At 41.5% G+C, this 22185-nt stretch overlaps 1 protein-coding gene across 1 annotated transcript; it reads right to left on the reverse strand.

Annotated features, from left to right (window-relative positions):
• Positions 1-7938: 7938 nt before the first annotated feature.
• LOC125466881 (uncharacterized) lies at positions 7939-21584 on the reverse strand. Its single transcript, XM_048561999.2, has 4 exons — positions 21497-21584; positions 13956-14015; positions 12569-12662; positions 7939-9888 (listed from the first exon to the last, which is right to left on the reverse strand). Exons 2-4 carry the CDS (start codon positions 13996-13998, stop codon positions 9399-9401), a joined length of 627 nt encoding a protein of 208 aa, XP_048417956.1. The 5' UTR covers positions 13999-14015; positions 21497-21584; the 3' UTR covers positions 7939-9398.
• Positions 21585-22185: the final 601 nt, after the last annotated feature.

A 22185-nucleotide genomic window follows, 5' to 3' on the forward strand; every position in this document is an offset into this window, starting at 1 on the left:
TAGAGACTGGTAAGTGCCTGGAATATGCTGCCAGAGGAGATGGTTGAGGCAGATACAGTAGCAACATTTAAGAGGCATCTTGATAGATATAAGAATAGGCAGCATAGAGGCTAAAGGTTTTTAGTGAATAAAGACAGCATGTATAGGCACAGTCTTGGTGGGCCTAAGGGCCTGTTGCCATGCTGTACTGTTTTTTATTCTTTGTTCTTGAGTTTTCTATCCTCGGGCAGGTACTTGTTGAAATGTAATAAATTTATGTTTCCTTTATGGCAAGAAATCAAACTCTGGGTCTACCTCACCTGGGACAGGGATCAAATCTTGTTCTGTTGATATTGATATGATCCACACCTTGGATGCTAGCCAAATGAACAAACCTTCCCTTTCACGAACAAAAACGTAAGTTGCTGGAAAAGCTCAGCAGATCTAGCAGCATCTGTGTAGAAAAATCAGAGTTAACATTTAGGGTCCGGTGACTCTTCCTCAGAACATTTCTTTTTACCTTCCCTTTCTATTATTCCTGGGGGTATAATCCTTTTACCTTACGTGCATTCTTAATTTTATTTTTCCATCTGCTCTGTCAAGGGGATGTTAAAGTTCTCACTGCGGAAGTCAAAAGAAAGTGTGGGAGTTCTCAGAGTATCCTGGTCAAGACCTGTCACTGAACCAACATCACCAAAAACAAATTATTTGGTCATTTATCTCAACATTGTGTTTGGAATCTCCTTGGCTTGAAATCACTTGCCTTGCTTTCCCAAGTTACAGCATTGACTTCATGCCAAAAGCAGATGACTGGATGTGGCACATTCTAAAGACATTACATAGCATATAGAACAGGAGAATCAGACAGGCTAGAATGAGATATTATGGCCCATTGACGATCTCACTCCTCAGGTCTTTTTTTTCTGTTCCCCTACACTGCTACCTTCCAGATAAATAGTGCTTATCTTCCCCAGCACTCTTGTTGTGTGTGTGCAGGTGTGAGAAAAATAATGCTGGGAGAAAAGGTTAGACTGGTGAAGGAAGGCTTTTTAAATTAAGGAGCAGAGAATTTTAAAGGGTCATTCTAATAGATGTTCTCCATAGTTATGAAGTATGCTGAAACAATGAATAGCACAAGAGTGTTTTCACCGTTTGGTAAAATCTCTAACAAAGGATGAAAAGACTAGATTATCATCGATATCATAATTTTATTTGAGGAATCATGTATTTCATTTGAGCTAAAAGGTCCGTTGAAATCTCGAATTTCCACATTAAAAAATAGAGTAAACTTATACAGATGGCCATTCCAAAACTAGTTTCAAGTTGACCTATAAATGTAACCCAGCTGGTGAAGCCAGCTGCTTTTGTTACAAATCTATTCTGTCCATCCCACAAATGCTGTGGTACTTCCAACACTCCTAAAAACAGGTGAATTCCCTGGAGAGGTGAAAGACTAGATAAACACCCAAACAACACAGCCAAATTGACTGAACTAACTGCCCATCCGAATTGCCCTTGAGAAGGTGGTGGTGGACAGTTCATGAGGTGTAATCACCAAACACATGATAGCTCCATGTCTGGCAGTTATGGGACCTGGAGGGGGCGATGTAAGTGTTCGTGATGGTGTTCCCCTGCACAACTCTTGTCCTTATTCACCAAGAATCCTTTGACAGCACTTTCTGAATCCTAACCTCTCCCACCCTGTCAGAGATGATGCGGAGATGCCGGTATTGGACTGGGGTGGACAAAGTCAGACGTTACACAACGCCAGGTTACAGTCCAACAGGTTGATTTGAAATCACAAGCTTTCGGAGAGCTGCTCCTTTGTCAGGAGAAGTCAACAAAGGAGCAGTGCTCTGCAAGTTTGTGATTTCAAATAAACCTGCCCTGGACCCTGTCAGAAGCCAAAGATTTGGAAGGCCCTCTCACAAAGGCCTTAGTGAGCCGCATCTTGTTGATGCTATGCACTGCTACCACCATGCATCGGTGATGGAGGGAATAAATTATTATGGATTATAGTGCATGCTGCGTGGTTCTGGGTAGTGTCAAGCCTCTTTAATGGTTGGAGCTGCACTTATCCAGGCAAATGGAGAATATCATATTGCTGTCTGATAATTCAGTGACTCAATTATACAGTTATTATTACATTGCTGTTCAGGTCATTAGAGGCATTATTTTGAAGTCTATGAGATAGCTCAATGAAAACTGGCTTAAATGCAGGAAATGGTGTGTGTTATTGATTGCAAAGAAGGGGCAAAGTTATGATGATTACCTTACCAGTTGGTTAGGGTCATGGCCCATCAAGGAACTAATCCTAGGGCAACCCAAAATGTTTTAATTAATGTTGTAAGTCACCTATTCCCTTACTTCCTCTTTTTTTTATATTGTTGAAGAGCCCACATCCCATAGTTGAGCATCAGTAATGCAACTGCCCAGAAAAAAATGGACCTGCCCATGTTTACTAAAATCAGCAAACATCACTTTTTTTTCTGGCATGCAAGACAGCTTTTAAATTGAAACATCAGGACTTCTTCACATCATAAAAATGGACTGCTACAAATTTGGAAAAGAAAGTTCCCAATCTGCTTGAGTGATTGCATTGTTGCAATGTCTATTTCATTCTTAGATGGAGGGAGAAGTGATGATAGCTCTTCCAGCTGTATACTCTTGCATATTGCTGTTTATTTGCTTTTAAAGGTGAGGGTCAATCTGATTGCTACCTCTCCCTTTTCCTTGTTCCTAACCCAACGGACAATTCTCCAACCCACCTGAAAGTCACTGAAGGACAAATACCAAACAAAGTCACACCAGGTTTCATTCCAAAGTTTCAATAAGCATAACATTGTTACAGACAGACCGTGGCTGTGACATGGCGTTTTCATTTGCACATTCTTTGAGGAGGTAATGAGCAGGTCAGACAAGGGAGATCCAGTGGATGGGATCTATTTGGATTTCCAGAAAGCTTTTAACAAGGTGTCACATGACAGGCTGCTAAATAAGGTAAGACCCCACAGTGTTGGGGACAAGGTAATGGCAGGGATAGAAGATTAGCTAACTGGCAGAAGGCAGAGAGTAGCGACAAAGGGGTCTTTTTCAGGATGGCAGCCAGTGACCAGTGAAGTTCCATAAGGGTCAGTGTTGGGATTACAACAATTCACATTGTATATTAACAATCTGGATAAAGGAACTAACATCATTTTTACAGCATTTGTAAATGACACAAAAATAGTTGGGGGGAAAATAGTGTTGAGGAAGTGGGGAGGCTGCAGAAGGACTTGGGCAGGCTTGGAGAGCGGGCAAAGAAGTGGCAGATGGAATAGAATATGGGTGTGAGGTTATGCATTTTGGTAGGAATAACAGAGGTACAAACTATTTTCTAAATAATAAGAGGCTTCAAAAGCCTGATACACAAAGGGACTTGGGAGACTTAGTTCAGGATTCCTTTAAGGTTACAGTGTAGGTTCAGTTGGCAGTCAGGAAGGGAAATGCAATGTTAGTGTTCGTTTCAAGATGACAAGAGTAAAGACCAGGGATATACTGCTGAGGTCAGACTGCATTTGGAATATGGTGAGCAGTTTTGGGCCCCATATCAAAGAAAGGATGTTCTGGCATTGGAGGATGTCCAGACGATGTTGACAAGAATGATCTTGGGCATAAAGGTTGGTCATATAGGGGACAGTCTGGTTCTGTTCTCGTTGGAGTTTAGAAGGATGAGAGGGGATCTGATTGAAACTTACAGATTACTGAAAAGCTGGGATAGAATGGATGTGGAGAAGAAGTTTCCACTGATGGGGCAGATTGAGACCTGAGGACACAGCCTCAGAGAGAAGAGATGACCCTTGAATTTCTTCAGCCAGAGGCTGGTGAATCTATGGAAATCATTACCATGGAAGTCTGCGGAACTCATTACAACAAAAGTATGTGGAGGTCAAGTCATTGAGTCTATTTAAGGGAGCGATAGATCGGTTCATGCTCAATAAGGGGATCAAGGCTTATGGGCTGAAGGCAGGAGAATGGTGTTGAGAAACATATCAGCCATAATCGAATGGCAGGGCAGACCCGATGGGTTGAATAACCTAATTCTGCTCCTGTATCTTAGGGCCTTACGTTGTAATACCTCGGTGTACTTCTTCACATCACAGGATATTTTTGAACAGCAGCGACATTTGGTATTTGATCTTTATCCAAGAAGTGGCTTGTAAATTTGGATCTTTCCAATGGTTATTAAGATAGAGGTGCTCTGCTGACTGAATAACAATGCAAACTCACTGTTTTATACATGCATGAACATTACAAGTGTAGAAGCTCCGTATACACTTGAGCTCTGTTTACACGAACAATTTGCACACAAAGTCTGTGCATGTATGAGCTCCGTATGCAAGAAATTCATAGATGTCTGAGATCTCTTCATCCCTGAGTTTTCTATTTGCCCAAGATCTGTACATACATGAGCTCTATATATGTCTGAGATCTGTACACATGTGAACTTTGTATCTGTGTGAGCTTTGTATGTGCATGTATCTGTATAGATGTGAGATCTGTATGCAACTGAATTCTGTATGTACCTTGGCTCTGGCTGTGTATGCTTAAGCAGACAGGCAGCTCCCATCTCCCAGCTGTCCGATTTCAACTCTTTGGAGAGAATAGGCAGGTGCATGTTTTGAAAAGGTTTAAAATAATTCTATTTTAAGATTATAAAGAGCTCAGTGAATCCAGAGATCCCAGAAGGATCTTTTATCTGTGATTTGGCCATGCACTGGAGGTACAAATCATGTTATGTCAACTCAAAAGAAAGAATATGTCGCATTTATATAATGTCTTTCATAACCTCAGGAAACCTCAAAGCACTTTACAGTCAATGAGTCTCAACTGAAAAGTAATCTCTGTTGTAAAGTGGCAGCCAACTTATGCGCAATAAACTGCTACTAACAGGAATACAATAATGGTCAGATGATCTGTTGTAGAAATTGAGAACGCAGCAAGTGTAACTGTCCATCTCTGAAGGCAGAACCCACCTTGGTAGACAACAGTGCGATATTTCGTTGAAGCTTTAGGTCAAGATTATTTCTAACAAACTTGTAAATCTGACTTGGGGATTTCATGGTTGTACAGGAGGGTGTTGGAGGAGGTTAAGGTGAAATAATCTCTTTTCGACATGCACATTTCCTCTTGACTTTTCAGAATCATGGAATAGCACAACACAGAAAGAGGCCCCTTCTGTTCTAATAAGAACTTAAGTTCTGAGGAAGGACTCAGGACCCAAAATGTTAATTCTGATTTTTCTTCACAAATGCTGCCAGACCTGCTGAGCTTTTCCAGCAACTTCTGTTTTTGTTCCTGATTTACAGCATCCACAATTCTTTTTGTTTTTATTAACCATTCTGCATTCGTTGGTGAAAGACCCACTGAGCTTTTAAGGTCCGTCACTATTAATAGCTGTTATTGCCAGTATGGTTTGACGTATTGGGTGCCACAGCTAGTTATGAGCTTGTGTCTACCAATACTTTTAAATCTAGTGCTGTGAGTAAAATTATAATAAATACACTTTTAAACTCCAACATGTTTTCCAGGGTTGTGAAACTGCCCCATTATCAATTTGCATTTGGAGAGGTGATGGCCTAGTGGTGTTAGCTCTAGACTGTTAATTCAGAGACCCAGGTAACATTCTGAGAACATAGCTTTGAATCCTTAAATAGCAAATGGTGAAATCTGAATCAAATTTTTTAAAAATGTGGAATTAAGAGACTCATGATGACCAGGAAACTGTTTCTGATTTTTCATAAAACTGGTCTAGCTCACCGATGTTCCTTCAGGGAAGGAAACTGTTGTAATTACCCAATCTGGCCTACCTATGACTCTCGACCCAAGAAATGTGGTTGACTTTTAACTACCCTCTGGGCAATTCAGAGTGGATAATAAACAGTGGCCTAGCTAGCAACACCAACATCTCATGAATGAATAAATATTCTTACACAGAATAACTCCTGCAAGACGAGTATGGGATTAATGACTTTGAGTTTCCCATGCTCTGTGACACTGAAATGGAACTGCTGCCCCCTCCTGGAGAATGTGGAACAGAATATATTAGAGACAAAAATGTGTGTTTTCAGGAATAAGCACAGATAGCACACTCGGGCTTTGTGCTTCCCTGAGCACGACATGGCTGACCCTACCAAATGCAAACTCAGATGTCATCCCTTTGAAATAGTGGGAATACATAGAGGTCAGCAGGAGTAAAACATAAAGGAATATTTTATTAATTTGTTATACTGAGAGAAAACCCTGCAAAACCTGGAACTGAAACTCATGCATTCAGGGATATAGATTTGTACTGAAGAGCTCCGTTTATAATTCTACAGTCATGTTGTGATTCCCTCTTAGTCATGTTTTTCCCCTCTACAAAATGATGATGAGAGTTTTTGGTTAATCCACAATTCTTAGCCGAAAAATCCTAGCAGTTTATCTGGTTCAAGCAGGTGGCTTTTGGCTGTCTCCTATTGGCCTGTACCGATTGATATAATGTTCCTATGTTCCCATGTTCCTGTTTATCAACTGTCCATACAGATTATTAGTGCCCTCAAAACGAAAAAACCTGCACTTATATAGCACCTTGCATAACCTCAACACATTTGAAAGCACTTTCCAGCCATCATTTACTTTAGGGGTGTAGTCATTGTTATAGGAAACATAGCAGCCAATTTATGCACAGCAAGATCCCAAGTAATGTCCAACTATATTGGTGATATTAAAGGATAAGCATCAGACAGGACACCAAGGATAACTCTTTGTTCGTCTTAGAAATTACCGTACGGGACTTTTTACAGGAGGAGACAGGGCTTTTGTTTAACATCAAATCTGAAGGGTGATACCTCTAACACTCCTCACTGCATATCCCCACAAAGGCAAAAATGTCAAACTAATTTGGGGGAAAATAATCAGGCAAAGACTTCTCTGCCTCTTTCAACAATGATAAACTAGCCCACGAGACCCCACAGTGATCGTGCATGGGAACTTCCACTTATGTGCTCAGCCTCAAGTGTTAGCTGTGGCTTTCAAATGATTGGATTCAAGGTGATCAACCAACTCAACACACACACACACACACACACACACACACACACACACACACACAAACACACACACACACTCACACACACACACAATTGATCAAATCTGCTGTGCCAACTGTTCTCTAAAGCATGGTGTTAGGATCCTAAACTTCAGAGGATCCCAATGATCATCTTCACAGTGGGCTCCCAACCCAACTTTATGGACTATCCCAGCAAGCATGGAGCTAGGCTAAGAGGAAATATATTGTAGTACTGGTCTTTATAACCTACAGTTGCCCCATTCCTTTGGAAGGAGACTATGCAGGTTGACACCCTGATTATCTCCTGATGAGCACATTAATGCTGCTGAATTTAATGATGGCCTTCTACCTCAATGCTCTGCTGAAGGCACATGTGAACCACAACATTGTGTCCTCCACTGCAGCTAGAGCAAGGAGCCATGACACTGATCCACTGCAGCCACAACAGGGATCGAGCCCTGTGCATGTTGGCATCCATCACAAACATATGGCCATCCAGTGAACTAAATCAACCAGCTCCCCAACAACGTAGAACTGCTGCAACAAAATATACCTGTAAACTGCAAGTGGCAGCTTGCAGCTACCGAAACCAATGGCAGACACTCCAATTTTGTTCCCTTACAAGGCTGATAAGGAACATATTCCAGCATCACTGGCAGCCTTCAGTATGTTTTGCAAGGATTTACAGGTTCCTACAGGTCACATTATGAATGTAGATTCCATGACCATCAAGTCTTGGAGTGGGAATCAAACTCAGAACAACTGGCTCAAAGGCAGAGACTGTATCACAAGCCCTCCTCCAAATCAGACTAACTGTGAAAGAGAGGGAAAAACGGATAAACAGAAAGATAAAAGATTGTGTTTACACATTTGTTATTCTGAATTACACATTTATTCTAATGATGTGACATCATTTGCAGGTTTACAGATTTTGTAAAATAATTTGACCGGCTTAACAAACATTCAACGGTCACCAACAAGAATCAATAGAGACAGCTCCTTTATTGGGAAGTTTTAAGATAAATGACAAACAAAATTCTTTCAATCTAATGTATTAGATGCATGGCAACTGATTTTACTTATTTGCAGGATATTTTGATGGGGTTAGAATAGTATTTATATTTTCACAGGATATGGATCTCACTGGCTGGGTCAGCATTTATTTCCCAGAGGACAGTTAAGAGTTATCCACATTGCTGTGGATCTGGAGCAAGATGCAGGCCAGACTGAGTATGGTTGGCAGATGTCCTCAAGTGAATCAAGTAGTTTTTACAAAAATTGACAATGGTTACATGGTCACCACGGGCTAACTTTTTATTCCAGATGGTTTATTAATTTTAGAGTTCACCAAATGCCAAGGTGGGATTCAAAATCTTGTCCCCAGAACATTAATCCAGGATTCTGGATTACCAGTCCAGTGACATTACCAAAACATCACCGTCTCCCTTTTAGGAAAGTTTGGAGGACGTGACAAGTTTCATAGACCTTGCATTGGATGGAAAAGCCTATTATATGCAAATTCTTTGTAAATACCTTTGCAATTATAACATGTGAAATGGGAATAGAAAAGGTTGAAAATGGTCAACAGGCTTGGCAACACCTGTGGAGAGAGAACCAGAGTTAACCGGGCTTCCTCGTCATGATTTGTGATGGGTACATTTTTGTTAATCATAAAATCCCAACAGTGTGGAAACAGACCCTTTAGCCTAACAAGTCCACTCTGAACCTCAGAGCATCCCACCCAGACACATACACCTATAGCTCACCTAAGCTTCACATCCCCAAACACTATGGGCAATTTAGCATGGCCAATCCACTCTAACCTGCACAGGTTTGGACTGTGGGAGGAAACTGGAGCACTCAAAGGAAACCCACGCAGACACGGGGACAATGTGCAAATTCCACACAAACAGTGGTCTGAGGTTGGAATTGACCCCAGGTCCCTGGTGCTGTGAGGTAGCAGTGCTAACCACGGTGCTGCCCCAGCAGAAGTACTAAGGGGCAGAGACCAAAAGCAGATATATAGAGTTAGGCAATTATTCAGCCATGCTCTCATTGAATGGTGGAACAGGCTTGAGGGGCTCAATAGCCTCCTGCATATTCCCCATGTCCAGTTATCAGAACGTCATTGCTTAATTCTCTGTCTCACTCTCCTTCACTGATGCCGCCTGGTCTGCAGAGCATTTCCATTGTTCTCTGACTATATTTCAGACCGTTTGCTTTTGATTAAAGAAGAGGGGTTGGCCTTTCCCATTTTGATTACTTGAAGTTTAATTTGTGTTCTTCATCACTAATTTTCCTCATTGGTGTCAGAATCCATCAAATAACTCTAATGTGATTCTGGTGTTTCTCCACTTAGTTTTGTCGATTTGGACAATTCGACAAGTTTCTTGATTTCATGAACCCCAGGTCCCATGGATTTCCTCAGGTTTTCAACTCCCTCTGTGATTGTTCCTTGGAAAAAATTAAGTACAGGTGCAAACAACTGGTGAAACTGATCCAAGTTCTCTGCGAGTTCTTGATAAACCTTCTTTTCTGAAGTCTGATTGAAAGAAACAGGCTTGAAGTTCAAACTCAAACGGCTGATGTTTTTCTTCAAAATCTCCAGTTGTTGGGTCAAGTTTGGACTGGTCAGTTTAGAAATGCCTTCAGGTAGTGCTGGAGGCTGTTCAAACAGGGAGCTCAACCTTTCTCTGATCGTACTTGCCTGTTCGTGAAAATGTGTGCTAAAAGTTTGAAGTTGCTGTTGGATTTCTTCCGTCAACAGGGTCATGTTCTGTGCCAATTTTTCTAAAATGGGATTTATATTATGGATGTTCCTGCGGAGGAAGAAAATAATGCATAAATCTATGTTTCTAGATTATAAGTGGCAGTGTTTTCTTTGGCACAAAGTTAACATGAGAATCATTGAAATACACCCGGATATTTAAAACTAATACTGGAAACGCTGAAAAACGCAAGCAGCCTGGCAATATTTATGGGATATGGAGACAGAAACAGTGTTAACACTTTCAGTCCATATGATTCTGCTTCAGAATTTCAGTCCAATGATACATAGTGAGCTAGATTGGCCATGGGAAATGCGGAGTTACTGGAATAGGTGGGTGGGGGGAGGGGGGTTTGGGGGGGTGGTGTTGGGTCTGAGTGGGATATTCTTCACAGCGTCAGTGTGGACTCAAATATCAAATGGCCTCTTTCCTTACTGTAGTGATTCTGTGAACTTGTTGTCAGGTTTCCTATTAATTTCCTATTGGAGTCTTGAAGAGCTATAATCACAGACTCAAAACATCATCATTACAACAACTTGCACTAATATAATGGTCTTTAACATAATAGAACCACTCAACACTCTACACAGCATTGTGATCAATTAGACATGACAGCAGGGATTAAAGGAAGGAAAATTAGGACAGGTGACTAAAAGCTCAGAGAGGTAGGTTTTAAGAAACAGTTTAAAGGATTGCAGAGAATTGGAAAATATAGAGGTTTGGGGAGTACATGCTAGACCTTAGGGCTTAGATCAGCACAGATGTCAACACCGAGGATAGAAAATGGAGGGTGCACATGAGGCTAAAATTAAATGTATGCAGACCCTGTAGGTGGTGGTAAAGCTAGAGGAGGTTACAAAGTTCACGGAGTACAGGGTGTGTAAAGACAAGGCCATGGACAGCTTGAATTTTAAAAGTGAGACCTGCTGAGTTTCTCCAGCACTTTGATGGTTTTACATCAGATTTCACATCTGCCTTTGATTTATGTCATTGTTTGCTGATGTTCTTGCATCTTGGCTACCCAGTTAGAGGGAATTAAAGTGAAAAGACATGGTTCCTATATCACTGAAAAATTATGCATTTTTGTCAAAGCTTTTTGTTGAGCTCTCATTAGGATACCTGTAAGAAATACCAATATAAAGGAGGACAATTTATCACGCAAGAAGAGTGCACTAAATAGCTGGTAAGTGGACTCCGATCAGTAGGGGCATTGCCATGGAGATGATGATAATGCATTCTCTCCGGAAAAATCTCCACTTTTCAGAGTCCACTTTGTCAACAATCAATGCTTTCTTTTCTTACAGTATAACATGTTGCTACTTTTTACAGTGATATTCTTAAATTGTCTAGACAAACACAATATGAAAACCTCAGAAAAATATGACTGCTCTTGACAGGCCAAGATCTTGTCATCTGATTGAACGGGGGAGTAGGCTTGAAGGGCGATATGTCCTACTCTTGTTCCTTGTTTGTATGTTTGTACGGCAACAAAATGATTCCTTGGATTAGACATTCATTTGATCGAGAAAAGCAATAGCGACACTGCTGTTAGGATTTTAAGCTAATCAAAATGAAATTTGGCAGCTTAACAAGACAGGTGTAGTTACATTACTTCACATAAGTCTAGACCTTCTGAACTGTCGGGTTATTGGTCAGGATTACAGCCTCAAAAGCTTCAAGACACCAATAGTTGCTGTAGAACTCTGGCCAAATATGAGCAGCTGACTGGTCCCTTTAAATTCTCATTTCTTTAAATAGTGAGTGTGGCCTAAATAGCTGGCCTTTGAGGTGTAATTCCTGTCCTGAAAAACCCAAACCCAGTACAAAGTTAGGTGTAGTTGACTTGTTAAGATTACTTTAAGCCGGTGAACAAAGCTAATGAGGCTGGGAAGCGAAGCAGGAGAGGAAGCCCATGATGGAGGTCCCAGTGAGGGGTTGGAAAGGGAAGGAGTAACTGCAAAGCAGGAAGAGGGTCTGAAGATGATGGAAAGGGGCAAAACAGCTGCAAAGAGAGAAAAAATAAACCTTAGACCTATCAACAAAGGAACAGCTAACTGGAAAGAGGTAACAGGTAATAGTGCACTGTGACTCAGTGGTTAGTGTTGCTGCATCACAAGCCCATGGACCTAGGCTTGATTCCAGCCTTGGGTGACTGTCTGTGTGGAGTGTGCATGTTCTCCATTGGGTTCCGCATGTTTTTCCTTTGGGCACTCCTGTTTCCTCCCGCAGTCCAAAGACGTGTAGGTTAGGTGGATTGGCCATGCTAAATTGCCCCACAGTGTCCACGGATATGCAAGCTAGGCAGATTAGCTATGGCAAATGTGGGGTTATGGGAAGAGGCTGGGTATGGGTGGGAAGCTCTTTGTCGGGTTGGTATAGACTCGATGGACTAAATAGCCTCTTTGCACACTGTAGGGGTTCTATGAATTCCCTGCCAATCAATATGCCTTGAGATTAATGCTGTTGAAATTCAGGAGCTGCTGTTCAGAAGGGACAATGTAATGGATGTGATTGTTTATTACAATGTCAATTGAATAATTGAAGAGTTTTATTTCATAGAGGCATTCCAGTTTTATATTTAAAAAATTGCTCTAACTTATGCCTGTACCAATTGAAGTGCTCTTGCATCTAGGAAATATTGTTTTCATCTATGCAAAGGCTATACAAGAGCAAATTTTCTTTCTTTTCGGAGGGGTAACACCAGTAGAAGAAAAGAAAATTAAGTCCTTACATTGTTGTATTGCCTAAGTCCAGCAAAGCCAAGCGTTGTTCACCATGGGTTGGTCCACCATCTGATGCACCTGGAAGGACACGACCCTCCACTCCTGGTCATGAAAGCAGAAAAAGAAATGTCCACACGTATCTCCGAGATCATATGAATAATAACCTCACCCATCCTCAATAACAATTTATATTCTGCCCTCTTCTCTAGAGATGCTGGAGATAGGCTGTGTTGAGTTGGTGCCAATAGCTCCTGGTATTATAGGCAGATATATCTAGATTTGATAATGCAATGCCCCATAGATAATATCACTACCAAGCCTGATTTTATGATTGCTCAGAAATTCCTGCAAGGCACACCATCAGCAGTGATCATTTTATGGAGAATGGAAGATGAGATACCGACCAAAACAGTGTTCAAATAGTCTAATCTGGATATATGGAAAGCAGTTATGAGAGTTTCAAAAGCAGATGCGTTGGGTTAGGGCAAAATTACAGACTTGATCCTTGACGACAGTGATCAGCAGCAAAATCTTTGATTAATTAAAACCTTTGCCTTCTCTTCCTTTTTAGAATTGGCCCATTCATATTCACGTAATAGAGTATACAAACTAAATCCTTGTAAAATTAATATGTTTGCAATTTTTTAAATTGTTCTAAATAATTATTTTCTGGTTTACCTATTATATTTGTGCAAACAGATTGGGAGCCAATTTGGGCCACATTACTCAGCCTTCCACACAGACTCATCCTTCCCAGACTACAGCTGCTACTCATTTCTTTTGTGATCCCAAGGTCATAGAATCGTAGAGATGTACAGCACAGAAACAGACCTTCGCTCATGCTGACCAAATATCCTAAATTAATCTAGTCCCTTTTGCCAGCATCTGGCCCACACCCCTCTAAACCTTTCCTATTCATGTACCCATAGATGCCTTTTAAATGACATAATTGTACCAGTCTCCATCACACCCTCTGGTGGTTCATTCCATACACACACCACTCTCTGTGTGAAATAGTTGCCCCTTAGATGCCTCTTAAATTTTTCCCCTCTCACCTTAAGCCTATGCCCTTAGGTTTCGGACTCCCTTACCCTGGGAAAAAGGCCTTGGCTATTGGCCCTATCCATAAACCCTCATGATGTTATAAACATCTATAAAGTCAACCTTAAGCTCCTGGCACTCCAGCGAAAGTAGCTCCAGCCTATTTAGCCTCAAGTTTTATAATGTCTTTCCTACAGCAAGGAGACCAGAGTTGAACATTTCTATTGCCAATCTGGTAGAGTATCAGAAAATAAATTCCATTTCCAAAGTGGGGTTCGGACCCATAACATTCCGAATCAGGCAAGAGTGTCTTGATTTCCAAAGCCGGAATCAAAAAAACATTTTTGGACATACCTTTTGCCAAGAGTAGGACCAAAGCAACCGCAAATATCTTCATGATGATCAATCTTCAACCTGTGAAAAGACAATGTCAGGGGTTAAATTTTGAAATTTCAATGATTAATTGCTAAACGAATGCCAAGCTTTGGACCACAAAACCCATAAAAACAAAACCCAATATGCAATGGTTCCCACTGTGACCCCACTTTCAGGCATGAAAGCAGAGTGAGATTTATGAAAGTGGACTGTTTAAATTGCAGAGATTTTTGAAGAAAGAATTCTACCTTTTCCACTGCTTTTTTACAGCGCAACTCAGGCCTCAGATTCAGTGAGGCCACACCCAACAGTTTAAAAAAATCATATGGATTTAAAGAGGCTTTGCTATTCTTAAAACTCAGTCCAAACTTCAAGGCAACCATTGCAGCCGTGGGGCACGGAACTCCAGAATATTGTCCCATGAGTGCCAACATAACATTTACGTTACTTTTTGACCTCTGAACACCTCTCAGTATTCTACAGCCAATGTTTGAAATTTGGTCACTCTCGAATCTGGGAATCAGGTCAGCAAATTTGCATACTGCTCGCTCCCATGATCAGCAATGTGACAATGACCAGATGACATGTTTCTCTGACATTGATTGAAGGATAAATATTGACCAGGACAACAAGGATCACTCAGACTTCTTTTTCTAAATAATGCCACGTCCATTCACGAGAACCAAAAGGACATTGGTTCAATATCTCAAAGATATTATCACCGACTCCCTTAGCACTGCACTGGAGTGCTGGCTTAGCTCTTTGTGTTTAAGTTGCTGGCAAAGGACATGAGTCAAGTTTATTACACTGATGCCAGACAATAAAGCAGCAATAATTATGGAAGGAACACACATTGCAGACAGGCTAATTATAGGAATTGATAGTTATGAGAATTAAATTTAGGAAGTCTTGAAACAGCATGTGGACAGCCGAGCTAGAGGAGGGGCCATTCTATTGGCTAATGAGCCTGGCCAGATGACTGACCTTTCAGTGGGAAAGGATTTTAGAAACATTGATCACAACTCCTTATGTTTTAAGACAGCTATGAATAAGGATAAGTCAGGACCTTGTGGCACGGTACTAAATTGGGGGAAGGCATCAATATTAGACAGGAGATAGGGAGTGTCAATTGGGAGGAGCTGTTATCAGGCAAGGTAGGAAGCTAAAATCACATAGTGTCCATTAGAAATATAAAGAAAGCAGGAAATAACTCAAATAGGGAATTAGGACAGTAAGAGGGACCATGAAATGACCTTGGCAAGTAGGGTTAAAAAAATCCCTAGGCATTCTATATATTCATTAAAAACAAGAGGATTACTAGGGAGAAGGTAGGAAAACTCAAGGATAAAGGAGAGAACTTGTGCTTGGGAGACATATGGGTAAGATCCGAAATGAGTACTTTGCTTCAGTATTCACCAAGGAGAAGGCTATGTAAGTAGTAAGATTTGTGTGGAGCATGCTATTATGCTAGGGCATTTTGAGATCAAGAAAAAAGCGGTGTCGGGACTCTTAAAGAGCATTAAAGTGCATAATGGTATCTACCCCAAATTGTTGAGGGAGGCAAAAGAGGAGATTGCTGAAGCTTTAACCAAGATCTTTGTATCTTCACTGGCCACTAGAAAGGCCCCAGAAGACTGGTGAGTAGCTAAATTTCCTCCTTTCAAGAAGAGAAATAGGGATAATCCAGGAAACTATAAACCGGTGAATCAAATATTGGTGGTTGGGAAGCTATTGGAGAGAATTCTTAGGGATATGATTTACATACATTTGGAAAAGCACGGCCTAATTAGGGATACTCAGCACGGCTTTGTGCAGGGCAGTTCATGTCTTACTAACTTGATTGAATTTTTCAAGGAGGTGACAAAATGTGATCAATGAGGGTAAAACAGTGGATGTTGTTTACATGGACTTTAGTAGGGCTTTCAACAAGGTAGGCTCATCCAGAAGATTAAGATGCACAGTAACTTGGCTGTGAAGATTCAGAATGGCTTGCTCATAGATGACAGAGGATAGTGGTGAAAGATTTTCTGTAGAAGGGTCCCAACCCAAAACGTCAACTTTCCTGCTCCTCTGATGCTGCTTGGCTGCTGTGTTCCTCCAGCTCCACACCCTGTTATCTCTGACTCCAGCATCGGCAGTTCTTACTGTATCTAGTGGTGGAAGAATGCTTTTCAGGCTGGAGGTCCATTACTAGTGGTGTTCCACAGGGACCCATACTGGGATCTCTGCTGTTTGTAATATATATAAATGATTTGGATGAAAATGTTGATGAGTAGGTTAGTAAGTTTGCAGAAGATACAAAGATTGGTGGAATTGTGGATAGTGTAAAAGGTTGTCAAAGGATACAGTGAGATATAGATCAGTTGCAGAAATGGGCAGAGAAATAGTAGATGGAGTTTAATCTGGTCAGTGTGAGGTGCTGCACTTTGGCAGATCAAATGTTAAGGAAATGAATACAGTAATGGCAAGACCCTGAACAGCATTGATGTACAGAGGGATCTTACGGTTCAAGTCCATAGCTCCCTCAAAGTAGATAGGGTGGTAAAGAAGGCATATGGCATGCTTGCCTTTATTGGTCAGGGCAAGTACAAGAGTCGGGATGTCATGTTGCAGCTTTATAAGAATTTGGTTCGGCCACACTTACGACTATTGCATTCAGTTCTGGTTGCCACATTACAGGAAGGATGTGGAGGCATTGGAGAGGGTGCAGAAGAGGTTTACCAGGATGCTGCTTGGATTAGAAGGTATGAGCTATGAGGAGAGGCTAGAAAAAAATCGGGTTGTTTTCTATGGGGTGGCAGAGGCTGAAGGGAGACTTGATAGAACTCTATAAAATAATGAGCTGCATAGACAGGGTTGTTGATCGGAATCTTTTTCCCAGGGTAGAAATATCTACTACTAGGGTGCATACATTTAAGGTGAAAGGGTAAAAGTTCAAAGGAGATGTGAGGGGCAAGTTTTTTACTCAGAGAGTGGTGGGAGGCTGGAACACGCTGCCAGGAGTGGCGGTGGCAGTAGATACACTTAAGGGATTTTTAGGTAAGCACACAAATATGCAAGGAATGGAAGGATACGGGCCGGGGCAGGCAGAAGAGATCAGTTTAATTTGGTGTCATGTTCCACACAACACCATGGGCCAAAGGGCCTGATCCTGTGCTGTACAGTTCTGTGTTCAATGTTCTATGTTCTAAATGTCTTTGTTTAACTGCCACATTAAGTTTATCTTTGCTAGTCAGAGACAATAAACTTGATAATTTTTGACAGGCATCTGAAGAGGTTCCACATTAACATTTTATATTACAAAGTAGGACCACAAGGTGGTAGGGTTACATACTAGCATGGAAAGAAGAGTGTTTGGCTGGTAAAGGAACAGAGCATGTACATAAATAGTTCTTTATCAGATTGGCAGGATGTGATGACAGGGATCTAATGGAGAATTGTGCCAGACAAACTTTTTACAATTTCTGTCACTGATTGTGATGAGGGGTTTGAAGGCATGGTGCTAAATTTACAAGACAGGTAGGAAAACACGTTGTGAAATGTCATAAAAAGATTGCTGATTGATACAGATAGTTTAAATGAGTGGGCAAAAATCTGGCAGAGATAGTATAATGTTCACTTTCCAGGAGGAATAAAAAGGCAGAGTATTGCATTAAACAGAGAATTACTGCAAAATTCTCAGGTGTGGAGAAACCGTGGTGTTCTGTTTCATGAGTCACAAAATGTTAGTATGCAGATCCAACAAGTAATTAAAAAGGCTAATGAGCTGCTATCTTTCATTATGAGAGGAATTGAACATAAAAATAAGGATGTTATGCTTGAGCTATAGGGCATTAGTAAGATCACAGCTCTAATACTGTGTGAAGGTTTTATCTCTAAGAAAGGATGTAAACATATTGCAGACAGTTCAAAGGAGCTTTGCTAGATTGATTGGAATGCTAGATTGTTTTGTGATGATGGATTGGGTTTATTTCCACAGTATTTTTGAAGAGTTAGGGGTGACTTGATTGAAATTTATATGATCCTGAATGGTCTTAACAAACCGGGTGTAGGGACAAAATTTAATCTTGTGGTTGATTCCAGAAATAGGGAGCACGATTTTAACTTTAGGGCCATCTTTTTAGATGATGGGAATTTCTTTCCCTCAGAGGCTTGAACACTACCTCAGAAGGCGGTGGAGCCAACTTCATTCAAAGTTTTTAAGACAAAGTTGGATAGATGCTTAATAAAAACCAAAAGAGCTGGAAATCAGAAACAAAAACATAAATGGCTGGAAAAGCTCAGCAGGTCCGGCAGCATCTGTGGTGAGAAATCAGTTAGCATTTCAGGTCCAGTGGTCCTTCTTCAGAACTGTTCTGAGTCCTGAAGAAGGGTCACTGGACTGGAAACATTAACACTAATCTCTCTCCACTGACGCTGCCAGACCTGCTGAGCTTTTCCAGCAATTTCTGTTCGTGCTGGGTGGATTCTTGTTTGTCTGTGGAATCAAGGGCTACCATGGGTAGATGGGAACGTGGAATTCGGATCACAAACTGACCAGCTGTGATGTTATTGAATGGGAGATCAGGCTCAAGGGACCAATTGGCCTACTTCTGCCCCTATTTAGTTTGTTGATATGTTTAGGGTGACAGAAATTCTAATAAAAATATACGTCATCAATCTTATCTTGGATACTATCACTGGTTAAGAATATACTTCAGTTCAGGGATGTTACATGGTATTACATGGTGTAACACAAATAGAAACTATTTAATCCAACTGATCTAGACCAATGTTTATGTTTCCACATGAGTCTCCTTATTTGCAGCCGTCGGATCCACCTTCTTTCAATGGGCAGATTAACAAATATTCTTATCAGTGTGTCAGAGGTGCACACTGATAATCAAACCATTTCAGCAGCAGTAGAGTAACTAGAAACTATCGATTTACAACCGTTACCAACATTTTTCTTCAAAATATCACAAACAAAAATGCATTTGAATTGTGCTGTCCCAGATAAAACAGAACTTTGAAACATTATGAAAACATAAAGTGCTGGACACACTCAACAGGTCAGGTAGCACATGGAGAGAGAGAAAAACAAGTGGTTAGAACTGAGTTCAAGTCACAATGACTTTTCATCAGAACACTTACTTTGAGATACATTCCTTGATTAGTCTTCTGTGGTGTCGCAGTTTTACACATCTTATATCAACACCTAAAGTTTCTGAAAAAGGATCTTGTTGAATTCAAAATGTTAATTCTGTTTCTCCATGGATGCTGCCAGACCTGTTGAATTTCTCCAGCAAATTCTGATTATATTATAGACCTCCAGCATCTGTTTGCTGCAACACCTGAAGGTGTCCTGGATTGGAGCCCTCACCAGTAAGGACTGAGGCATTTTAGTTAAATAAACTACCGCTAAATCATCCGAGTCTCAGTGACAATTAACAAACACTGCCCAGCAGGGACAGAGGGACCTGGTTTTCAAAGTGACCAGCACACCAGGAAGGACATACTGGCCCTGGAGCGTGTCCAGCGGAGATTCACACGGATGATCCCTAGAATGGTAGGTTTAACATATGATGAACGGCTAAGGATCCTGGGATTGTATTCATTAGAGTTTAGAAGGTTGAGGGGAGATCTAATAGAAACTTACAAGATAATGTATGGCTTAGAAAGGGTGGACGCTGGGAAGTTGTTTCCGTTAGGCGGGGAGACTAGGACCCGTGGGCACGGCTTTAGAATTAGAGGTGGTAAATTTAAAATGGAAATGAGGAGACATTTCTTCAGCCAGAGAGTGGTCGGCCTGTGGAATTCATTGCCACGGAGTGCAGAGGAGGCCGGGACGTTAGATGCCTTCAAGGCAAGTATCGACAAATTCTTGGTCTCACAAGGAATCTAAGGCTATGGGGAGAGTGCAGGGAAGTGGAGTTGAAATGCCCATTAGCCATGATTTAAATGGCGGAGTGGACTCGATGGGCCAAATGGCCTTACTTCCCCTCCTATGGTCCTAATTGCACGACCCTCACGACTGTGATTGTTGAAAGATTCCTGGAGCACACGTAATCGGTCCAGTTCCGTTCCTAACGGGTGATTACACAATGTGACACAATTCAAAATGAGCCACTAATAACGCAAGATAGAATACTCCAGAGAGGAACCAAGCACATTCGTGCACAAGTCAGAAACAGACTAACTATTCTATATTATACCAAGTTGAACTTTGGGGGGAAAGTTTGCAAATTTAGAAATCGAACTGCACTATGTAACTAGCCAGAGAGACAGCGCGTACACGTCATAGAATCCCATAGTGCGGAAACAGGCCATTCGGTCCAACCAAACACTGAAAAGCAGACTTAGCAAGAACTGTCGATGCTGGGGTCAGAGATAACTCAGTGTGGAGCTGAAATAACACAGCAGGCCAGGCAGGATCAGAGGGGCAGGAAAGTTGACGTTTCGGGCCGGGACTCTTCTTCAGAAAAATGCATTCCATCCAGACCTAACCCCCCGACCTTATCCCTATAACCCTGTATTTCCCATGTCTAACCCACCTAGCCTGCACATCACGGGCAATTTAGCATGGCCAGTCCACCTAGCCTGCACATCTTTGGACTGTGGGAGGAAACCCACGCAGACACGGGGAGAATGTGCAAGCTCCGCACAGACAGTCGCCCGAGAGTGCAATTGAACCCAGGTCCCTGGCGCTGTGAGGGCATCAGGAGCTAATCACCGAACCACCGTGGTCATGTCACTGAACTAAAGGGCCGGGCTAGGGCTTTTTTCGAACAACGGTAGCTTCTCTAATCCGGGTGGCATGGGTTCACGTACCATCTGTTCCAGAGTCGGGTAAAAACACAACTGGACAACAAAATATCTAAACACTCATGATTAAGACTGAGGTCGCGAATTCAAACTTCCTCCGATGACTGGGGGACTTTAAATTCAGTTATTCATTCTGAAGTTGCATAACAATTTAAAAACGGTTCAGTAACCGGTTTAATCATGTCGTTTAGAGTAGGGTGCAGCATCTTGGAGATAAACTCTCCTTGCATTGGCGCTGTTTAATAATCATTCGGCTTTATGTTCCTGATTAGAACAGCAGATCCCTTCATACTAGTTTCCACAGTTTCTCATAAAATACCATGTTTTTGTCCCTTCCCCCTTTCCCGATCTCCGGGGCTGTATGGTTCCTCAACGGATCATTCATCCTCCGTATCCCTTTCCGCCCCACGGTGTAAACAACGAGAGCTCGTTCCATTCTATCGCCTACACACGCACCCTACACGCCTGTTGCAGACCAAGAGGAGAAATCCCGGGCGAAAGACTCTCTCTCCCGACACACTCACCGAAGCCAGTGAGGTTAAGTGCAATTGTAAATGCCATATTCTCAGTACAGAGATTGAACCTGCTATTTTAATCCAGAGGTTTAAATTGAATTGAACTGATTAAAGTGAAAATTTCACACGATCTGGTCACTACAAAACAAAAGTGCATTTTAATTCTTCTCGTGACGCTGTTAAAGATCATGAAACACTTACCTCTCGGTCTTCAATCTCCGGCTTTCCGTTCTAACTGATTTCCCAACTTCCCGTGCCCGAGGTTTATTAACCTGGTGTTATCTGCTCCATCTGATAAAGAGAACAGTAAACTGCAGAATGTAGCTTTTTTTTTAGTTTTGCAGCAAACATTGAATGTCGAAATCTGCATCAGCTGATGATCGTGAATGTGCAGACTAAATGCAATCGAATTAAATTCCAAAAGAAAACTACCGCTATAGAGAATTTTATCTGCTGAGCTAATAACTGAGAACAGTCCCGTCATTTGGATCATAGCTAGAATACTTCTGATCCCAATGCTGCGAGAGGTGAGGGTTAGAATCAGATTTGGATACAAGAGGATAAGCCTGTTAGAAAATCTCCATCACAAAGACTGGTCTAAATACCCAAAGCTCAATGATTAAATGCATCACAGATTGGGCCCACACCATCAAGTTGCCGAAAAAGCTCAACAAGTCTGGCAGCATCTGTGCAGAGAAATTAAAATTAACGTTTAAAGTTGAGATACCTTTCCTCAGAATGTCACAACCTGAAACGTTGACTCTGATTTCTCTCCATAGATGCTGCCAGACTGGCTGAGCTTTTCCAACAAGTTCTGTTTTTGTTTCAGATTTACAGCATCCGCGGCTTATTTACTATCCTCACAGGGACCTGCTGCTGCTAGTAGCGAC

Source organism: Stegostoma tigrinum, chromosome 32, assembly GCF_030684315.1.
Source record: "Stegostoma tigrinum isolate sSteTig4 chromosome 32, sSteTig4.hap1, whole genome shotgun sequence".
NCBI lineage: Eukaryota > Metazoa > Chordata > Chondrichthyes > Orectolobiformes > Stegostomatidae > Stegostoma > Stegostoma tigrinum.

Bases quoted from the DNA above. Each gene is read 5' to 3' on its own strand.
- LOC125466881 (XM_048561999.2), bottom strand. From the start codon at position 13,998: ATGAAGATATTTGCGGTTGCTTTGGTCCTACTCTTGGCAAAAG. The intron at 12,663-13,955 runs GTATGTCCAAAA...TTTCATGACCAG, and splicing joins GGTCCTACTCTTGGCAAAAG to GAGTGGAGGGTCGTGTCCTT. The intron at 9,889-12,568 runs GTAAGGACTTAA...CTTCCTCCGCAG, and splicing joins GACTTAGGCAATACAACAAT to GAACATCCATAATATAAATC.